The sequence below is a fragment of the Psammomys obesus genome, unplaced genomic scaffold, assembly GCF_907164565.1.
Source record: "Psammomys obesus unplaced genomic scaffold, mPsaObe1.curated_primary_1811, whole genome shotgun sequence".
NCBI classification, from domain to species: Eukaryota; Metazoa; Chordata; class Mammalia; order Rodentia; family Muridae; genus Psammomys; species Psammomys obesus.
Window position 1 is genome coordinate 11,627,815 of NW_026596109.1, and position 9,428 is coordinate 11,637,242.

General features: G+C 43.7%; 1 protein-coding gene across 6 annotated transcripts in view; it reads right to left on the reverse strand.

Moving 5' to 3' along the window:
* The window catches only part of Osbpl9 (oxysterol binding protein like 9), a 121,125-nt gene that overhangs the window by 21,727 nt on the left and 89,970 nt on the right, over positions 1 to 9,428 (reverse strand). For 3 of the 6 annotated variants that reach the window (XM_055628788.1, XM_055628786.1, XM_055628792.1), the window contains 3 exons: positions 8,065 to 8,103; positions 3,122 to 3,212; positions 2,086 to 2,190 (listed from right to left, as the gene is read on the reverse strand). In XM_055628788.1, coding sequence (XP_055484763.1) covers positions 2,086 to 2,190; positions 3,122 to 3,212; positions 8,065 to 8,103 — 235 coding nt within the window. The remainder of the gene's footprint in view (positions 1 to 2,085; positions 2,191 to 3,121; positions 3,213 to 8,064; positions 8,104 to 9,428) is intronic. The other 3 variants (XM_055628790.1, XM_055628791.1, XM_055628789.1) reach the window with 1 other exon arrangement.

The following is a 9,428-nucleotide window of genomic DNA, read 5'->3' on the forward strand; positions in this document are numbered from 1 at the left end:
CAGTAACAGAAGCAATGAAAATCTGTCCCTGGGCTTCTAGCCTGCTCTCGTGTCTTGCTGCAGTTAATAAACCAACTAGCTATCCGCTGTACCATATTTACAAAGATCCCTTATTAGACAAAATGGCTTACTCCCTAAAGCAAAGCTTACTGTAGAAATCCAAAGGGAAGTCATCTCACTGAACAACTAAATTCTCCCTGTTCCTCAATAGCAAAACTAAGGGACCAAAGAAACTCTTTATTGGAACAGGAAAAACAGACCACAAATCACAACAATTAATAGGCAAATGTGCTTGAAACTATGTAAGAGAAAACATAAGAAAATGAATTTGAATAGAAACTGTTAGCCCAAGTTAAGATTTCAACACAACTTATTATTTGTTTCTCTCTCTCTCTCCTCTCTCTCTCTCCCTCTAGTTTTTCAAGACAGTGTTTCTGTGTGTAGCCCTGGCTGTCCTGGACTCACTTTTTAGAGCAGGCTGGCTTCAAACCCACAGAGATCCGCCTGCCTCTGCCTCCCGAGTGCTAAGCTTAAAGGAGTGTGACAGCACTGCCCAACTTAACTTCTAAGAAATTTTTTTCTATGTTCAAGAAGGAAGATAGAGAAAACAGGGAAGTTAGGACAAAAACAAGACAGAAATCATATGCTATTTTCATGTCCTTAAATCCATCTCTAAAATGTTAAGATACTTTATCTTCTTCAGAAATAACTCTCAGAAGATAACCCTCATCGTCTGAAAAGAACTTGTATTAAAATCATCTGACAGAAGAAATAAATATTCCTCCCCCTTACTAACCAGTTTTGTGTATTTCCAGGTGGAGAAATTTTGGCCACTTTACAATCTGAACATCATATGAAACAAAAGTAAATAAGCAAAGCTTACAGGTTGGTGTTTGTTTGTATCCCTTCGGTTTTTGTGAAGCAGAACCTCTTGCTACGGTAGCCCTGGCTAGCCTGTATGGCCTGTACCTCACTATACGGATCAACACTTGCAGCAATCCCCCTGCTCCAGCCTCCCAAGGGCTGGAATAGCCCTGGGCTACAGCAGCTACAGGTTCTATTTTTAAGCTAAGATGTGACATAGTCCATGAAACACAGAAGCAAAAACAAAACAAAAAAACCTAACCTCATTACTGAAATCGCTTACTAGCACTTCCCAAGTAAAGGAACTTCTGTTGACTCCTAATTTTCTTTCAAAACTTAGAAGGCATTCGTGCTGTTAAATATGAGACCTGAGTACAGCAACACCCACTGTCCCAGAATTAATACGGGCTAAAGTCACAGGATAATTTATGGTGACAGAAAACACTGTACCAAGGAAGTGTCTATACAGTGATGAGAGATGCCAACGTCCCACCTGCTCACCAGGACTTATACTTTTTAAACCTCCTCATGAAAGGTCAAAGGGTCAAAGGTTGTAACTGCATTTCCTTGAGTTGGTTCTACAGGTAACATGATACAAATTTTATTTTAAAACAAAAAATAAAACTAGTATCTAACTTGGGAATAGCCCTGCACCTCAGAGAAAGGATAAAGACAACTGTAAATAAAATTAAAACGACATATTTAATCCTACAAAATTGACAAGAATGTGACTGGGAGATGTTTCCTAAAGAGAACCCGTGTCACGGGTGAAAACCCTGAACCACCTAGCCACCAGCTGGTGAAGTGGTAGCCATGAAAGATCGCTGCTGACCCAAGAGCACAGGCGTGAGGGCTCGAGTCATCCCTGCCAGAAGCGAGTCACAGAAACACGACTTCACTGAGGCTCTAACAGAAGTGAGTACAGCTGCACCCCAGAGGGCAAATGAACAGCAGTATCACAAGGCCTCCCGGAGTCGAGTCTTTGTGTTCCGACACTGCCAGATCGCTTTGAATCAGGAAATGCCATATCTTAAAAACTGAATTATAGTTACTACTACTCTTGGTTCAATCTCAAAGCTACTCCAGAAGGAACTCTAATTAAAAGCCAAGCTATTGCTGGTGTCAGCAGCTACTATGTTTCTCCATCCTTTTCCCCATTAAGAGCCAAACAGAAACCTCCCGTTACTGAAATCCCAAGCAGTAAAGGTTACACGTCTGTACCTGTGCTGTTTGGTGTTGGAGTCTGGTGATGTCCCAAGGTAGCTAACACAGGTCCCACAGGTAAGGACGATGGACGCTGCTCTGACTTACACAACTGAGCAGGTTCTAGATTTGAATATGTAAAATAAGTTAGAGGAACAGCCCAACATACACTCAACAATTGTTTGGGATGCAACACTTTTCACTCTGAAGTTTTCTACAGTAAGTCAAATTCATTCACAAATTCTCTGTGAGCCCCTAGCCTCTTAGCGTCCCAATGCCCAGCACAAGTAAAACCAGCACTGTTTCTGAAACTCCGACCACTCAAGGTCAGAAACGGAGTGCACTGCCCCTCGCTAGCGCTAAGCAAGCTCACTCCTGAAGAGACGTCACGTGGTATCCTGACCAGGGATTTCCCTCTAGACAGCACAACCTCTGGCTTTACTAGTCACTGTGAGAACACAGAAATGTGTGGTACAACGAACGGAGTTTTGAGACAAGAGCTCACTTAGCTCAGGCTAGCCTTAACTCTTCAGAAATGCTCTTACCTCAGCCGCCCACGTGCTGAAATTATAGGTCTGATTTTTGTTACTTTTGGCTTTTGTTATTTTTGTTTCTTTAAATATTATTACTGTCCTCTAACCTAGTAGCATCACACACGTCAGAGGCATTCCCTTTGTCAGTAATGTCCACTGTGGTAAAACATTTCGCTGTTCAGAATTCTAAAGAACACCCCACATTTACATATTCCTGGGTTACACATGACTAGGCCAGAAGTGTTATGTTTTCCTGTGCTCTGAATTCTGAGTCACAGTTCAGGCCTACCGACAAACCTGCACCTTCACTGCTGTGCTCTCCACCACCCCAGAGACCAAAGCTCCTTCCAGCTACTAAAAACGCCACCCAAGATACCAGCTTCTTTTTCCAGTTCATTTTCAGCTATATTATGTTGTAATTGCTATTATTTTCAAAATTATAGAAAATCTAGGATTGCTGTAATTATCAAACTAAGTTTTCCCATCTACCACTCCGTGGAGCATGGCTCCAAATACTGTACCTGGAGGTAGGACAGTCTGGGAAGGCATGGTGCTGATCACGGGTTCCAAGGGACCAGGCTGGTATATTGCGTCTACAGGATTGATAGCACTCTGAGAAAAGAAACACAGCAGTCGTTTTCAGTCAAATGTCCTTTCCATGCTGACCCTCCCGAACAAGTAAAATGCCACATTTCTAAAGCAAACTCCACAGGATAGTATATAGGAAAGCTGGTCAAAGGGAAATTTGTCCTTTTTATACAGAGGTTAAGTTTCTCCCAGTAAAGCAAAGAAAGAGATGAGAGAAAACACTGTCACAAACAAAGCAGGGCAAGAAGCCAGCAAACCCCTCGTTTCAGCTCAGTGCTCCCGCCTCTTACCAAGGCACAGTACCTCACCAGTGGCTGCGACTCACCTCCCCCACCCCACCAGGGGTACCCTACACATGACGTCTGATATGCACTCCACGTGTGCTGCCCTGAACAGGGGATGTGAAGAAGCCTTCCTTGAGGCCTTTTGGGGAGGGTGCTCAAACATGTATCGAAAACTTTGGGGTAAGGACAAAAGTCTAGATAGCTCTGATTCCAAATCAAGAAATTACTCTGACAGCATGATGCAGTTTAAACCAAAACTCCAGAGTTTACTCAATTTGTTTTTAAAGAGTTTGGATGAGTTTAATTTGATTAGTTAATTGAAATGACTGATTGTGAGACAGGATGTGGCTCTGTAGCCCAGGCTGTCCTGGGACTCAGTATGTAGAGCAGGCTGGCCTCGAACTCCTATCTTCTTGCACCCTTCATGCTGTGAATACAGAGGTTTGCTATGTGCATGGTTTGCCTAAACAAGACATTTGCTACTGCATGATCCCCAAATGTATCCATAAAACCTTAAAAACACTTAGCAACAAAAACTGAGGCCGTGGTAAAGGAATTTGTTTTTAGTATTGTCATTTAATGTCTACATTATTTTTCGGACTAGTTACCACTGACAGTAACTGAAAAACCAAAGGACAGTTGCAGGTGGCGGCATGAAAAAACCCTTAACAACCAGGGGTCTAGTGCGGTGACGTACGGAGTGTGCTGAAACAGAGACCTGGACTTCTAATTCCTTCAGCTCCTTATGCCTCTCCTCCTCTCTGGGCCGCGGTTTCTCCACTGAGTGGAGAACAAGAGCCTGGAGAGACAGCCTCTAATGCAGCGGTTCTCAACCTGTGGGCTGCAACCCCCCTGGCAAACGTCTGTCTCCAGAAAACATTTACATTACGATTCATAACAGTAGCAAAATTACAGTTATGAAGTAGCAACAAAAATAGTTTTATAGTGGGGGTCACCACAGCATGAAGAACGTATTTAAGGGTCACAGCATTGGGAAGGCCTAATGGTTTTCTGATTCTTACTTCATGATTCTGTTTCAGATCTGGAATAAGTCCTCAGAACCAGGGAAGCAGCCTTGAAGCTGTTCTGAGAATAAACTAATCCCTAGCACTGAGTCTCACTCAAGTGCTTCACAAAGGACTGGGCTCCCTGTGGTGGCAGAACACTTGCCTAGCGTGTAGAAGGCCCCGAGCATGTGTAAGGCTAGATCCCAGAGCTGAAACACCAAAATAAACACAGGCAAAGTCCCTTCACTAACACTTTGATCCACATGAATGACAACATATTATCCTTTCCACTGAAAAATCTAAGAAATAACGAACTTTAGAATCAGGGACTGGAATTCAACCTTTTAGATAAAGTCTTTCTTCTAGGTGAAACATTCTAATATTAGGCTTGTCCAAAATATATATATATATATATTTTACAAAAGCCTTTAAACTTCTCTGCATTGTGTGTGTGTGTGTGTGTGTGTGTGTGTGAATTTAGTCTAACTCACTGGCCCTGGCTTGTAACCCCAGCCCCTTGGAGAGCTCAAGGCCTACAGCGGCCCACAGAGTGGGCTCAGATGCAACCCGAATGAGACCCTACCCTAAACAAAAAAGTAGAATTGATGGCTGGGAAACACAGCTCCACGGCAAGGAGCTTTCCTAGCGTATGTAAAGCCCTATGTTCAATCCCTGGTACCACAAAAATAAAAGCAAATTGGATTTTTAAAAAACAGGATAAGTCAGGGTTTTGGACTGAGCTCCTTGCACTAGGCCTCAAAACAGCAGAACAAGCCCAAATGGAGTCAGCCAGGCTCAACACCACACAATCAGACTGCAGTTGCAAGCAAACAGGTTAGATGCCAAACAGGCCACTTCCTCCTGATCACAAGAAATTCAAGTCTGCCTGAGTCTGCTTTGATCTAGTTCATAAGAAAACGAGAAATGTATCAGTGTTGCTTTTATTGCCCAGTTTCCATGTCATCTTATAAAACTATTTCTGACACTGTCCAGTAAAGCATCCTTTTTAAATCAATTAGAGGCTCCAAAGTCCATAAACCACAGGTAAATGAATTAGATAATAAAGTTTGTTGTAACTTTGTCTTTTTGATAGCATATATATTAAAAATATACAACCTCTCCTTGTTTTGATGGAATAAAGAAACGGCTATGTTTATCTTAAGTCACTGGTCAATTTCAGCCAAAAAAAAAAAAAAATCATTCTACAACTTCCTTTGAACAGGATGTTTATACAGCAAGTAATCCTGAGCTGTACTCTGTTGGGACGTTCACTAATGAACCCATGCCAAAGCAGTGTGTAAATAAAACATGCAAAACATGCATGGCTGTGGCTTCCCTATCCCTCGAGACATGCACAAGTGAAGCGTGAGGGTTTACTGGCTTCTGTGACAGGCTTTCTCTGTGCAATCCTGGCTGTCCTGGACTTGCTTAGACCAGGCTGGCCACAAACTCACAGAAATCTACCTGCCTCTGCCTCTCTGAGTGCTAGGATTAAAGGCATGTGGCACCACGCCCAGCTCAGTCTTGTTACAGATGACAATACTAAGGCACAGAATGATTGACTAGATCTGCCTAAAGTCTCAGATGGGGGTGGCTGGACTAACATACAGCCCTGGCATTCCATCTCGGCCTCTATCACCCGTTCTCAACTTAAAAACTTTCCTGCAAAAGGACTACGGTTTCAGAGGTAGTCACTCAAAACTGTTTTCTACAAGTTTAAATTTTCTCCGTAGGAAGCCCATCCCCAAACGTTCTTAATTGGAAAGGATCAAACAGGCGTGATATGCTTTCTAAAACCCGGCCTCTTTTTATACACAATAAATTAGTCTTGAGGGGAAGGGAGGTTAGGCTAACTGAACTGTGAGTTCTGCACAGGTGTGTTTCTTGGAAACCGTGAACCACTCTTGCCCCAGAAGGCTTAGCAAAGACACAGTACACCACGCTGCATTTACACCATGCACTTGCAGAGTATCATGTTACCAGTTTACACCCACAGAAAGAAAAACCCAGTATATTCAATCCTTATGTCAAAAAACGATTCCTTTTGTCGGTTTTTAAAAATACATTCCTTTTTTAAAAAAATATTTAAAAAATGTTCCTGCTTTTTAAAAATATTTTTATTTACTTATTTTAATTTAATGTTCGTTGGTGCTTTGTGAGGGAGTCAGCTCTGCTGGAACAGGAGTTATAGACAGTTGTGAGCTGTCACATGGGTGCTGGGAATTGAACCCAGGTCCTGTGGAAGAGCAGCCAATGCTCTTAACTGATGAGCCATCTCTCAACCCTCTAAAAAAAGATTTAAAAAGCCCATAGATAATGAACTTGTTTCCCATTTCAAAGCAGATGGAAAGCCACAAGCTCAGTCCTCCTGGGCTCCTTGAGCTGGTTGTCAAGGTCCTAACGTGTCGTCCCCAGATCTTGGGCAAGCTGGCAAGGAGCTTCAGGGTGAAGAGGCTGCTGCCTGTTTTAACAACAGTTTCTGCTTCTCCCTTGAGGTAAAGTCTCCTGCAGTGCAGGCTGGCCAAACACTGCCTACGTAGCTGAGGCTGGCCTTGAACTCCTGACCCTCCTGCCTCTACTTCCTGAGTGCGAGGATTACAGGTGTCACAATTACACCTAGTTGACATGGTGCTGGGGGAAAAAATCAATTCCAGGGCCTCACAAATGCTTAGCAAAAACTCAACTGAGCTTCATCACAGTTCTGCTTAAGAATAGTCAACCATAGTCACTAAAAGCATAAAACTACAGATCTTAACTCATTTCTGTGTGCATGTGTAGTCAGTGTGTATGAGTGTGTACACCTGCGCATAAAGGTCAGAGGTCAAGATTGGTTGCCTTCCTCTATCACCCTGAGACAGCCTCCACAGCCCCCTCTCCTCCCCCAGAGCTATGGCTACAGAGGCCTGGCACCACGCTTAGCTTTTACGTGGGCACTGTGGATCCAAACTCTGGTCCTCACGCTTTCCCAGCAGGCTTTCACCAACTGAACAGCTCCCCAGCCTTCAAACTGGAAAGCTTTTATTTCCAGCTAAGAAATTTAGCCATGAATTTCTATTCTTTACAAAGAGAAGAGTAAAGAGCTGAGGAAGAAAGAATAACTATGTCAAAGAGTCCACATGACCTGTTCTACCAAGAAAACATTATGCACCACAGTAAGAATGACAAAGAGAACAAACACAAAGTCTAAACAGGGAACACAATCAAACAAACATATTTTTAAGAGATGAAGGTATGTTTCGATAGTACACAGCCCTCCCTCCAAGAAGAAGATGTTTGGTGAGAAATGCACTGAGTGAGTGACCTCATGAAAGCTAATTAACCCGTCAGGTTGACACATGCAAAGCGATTCATTCGTAGAACCAACACTTAGAAAAATCATAAGACTGTCACTTCCCCTCCAAATGACTGTTGAAAGATGGCCAACTTTAGGAGCTCAAGGAAAATCACAAGAGTTACAAACAAAAGAGCAGTGAGTAGGTGAAGAGAGGAGCTCGCGTTGAAAAGTGAACAGAGACGCAGGCTTCTCCTGACACGATGGTTAGAAGGCTCTCCAAGAGTGAAAGGATGAAGCCCCGTTAGACTTACTATCATCCCATCTGCGTGCTGCTCCGCATTACTCTGGTCCTTAAGGAAAAACGTTAAAGACATTAACTTCATTCTCACATTTATGTAACGTCGTGTGTACTTTTCCTATCAGGAAGCTTTTTTCACCAGTAAGTGATGAGCCTAGAACATTCCTCTCCGTTTGCACTGAGATTTCCATTTCACGGACGCTCACTCACCAGACACTGCTCTCCCACTGGCAGCACACCCACAGGAGGGAAAAGCAGTAATGACAGCTCTCCTCAGGCATGTCCTGAGCTCAGGGACTCAAACTCCCAATGGGTACTTACAGTCACAGCAACAATCGAAGGATGTGGACCTCAAGGTGTCTACATCTCAACATTACAGGAAGCTATGCCAACTCCACACAGTTCCTAAACTCCTGCTGTATGTGACCGTGATATGAAATAGTATCCGAAAAATCATGGATGGGAATGATTTCATGTAGCTGGCTGTGACTTCAGAATTACAGCAATCTGTTCTGATTTTTGTTTCAATCAACTTAACAGATGCACCCAGGACCGGTGATGGAACAGCTAATCCTACCCGGCAGGTATTTCACGTGCATTAATTCACTTTGGTCCATCAATAAGCCTGTTTGTTTGGTTCTGAGACGGGGTCTCATGCGTCCCAGGCTGGACTCTGTGCTCGCTGGGCAGACACGCTAGGTCCCGTGCCCGTCTGCACAGGCAGCATCGTCCTCACCACTGCACTGAGGCTGCGAGGGGCACTCCCCACACAGGCCGCCTCACCGCAGGGTCGCTCCTGTAAACACCATCTGCCTCGCCTCCTCAAGGCTGTGCCTCAGTGAATAACGTGGAGGAAGGTTGGTGATACAAACTCCTCCCTCAGAACTGCATTTGGGAACTTTGTCGTATGGTCCCTGGACTCGTCTTCCAACAGAACCTGCCCAGCACGGGTGTGAGTGTGTCACTCAGAGAACCCTGGAGGAAGTACATGCTGAGAGAACTCTGAGGAAGAAAACCTCTAGAAACGTTAGCTTGTGATGATGCAGGGTGCTCAGGGTAGGTGTAGAATACTACAACCTCAGAAAACTACATTTCTTGGGTTTCTTCGTGTTCACACTTGTCGATTGTACCTATTTCAGAGGTTTTATAAAGATAAAATGAGAAAATACAGGGAAGCATTTAAGAGAGAGAAGTCAGATATAAAACCAAGCTTTTAATATTAAAAGGCCCTAATGCAGCTCCCACCTCACTCATGCCCTGGATGTTCCCTGTCAGCCTGACACAAACATACATGATCTGGGAAGAGGAGCCTCAACTGAGGGAGTGTCTCCAGCAGGTTGCCTGGGGCAAGTCTGATTTCCTGATTACTGACTGATA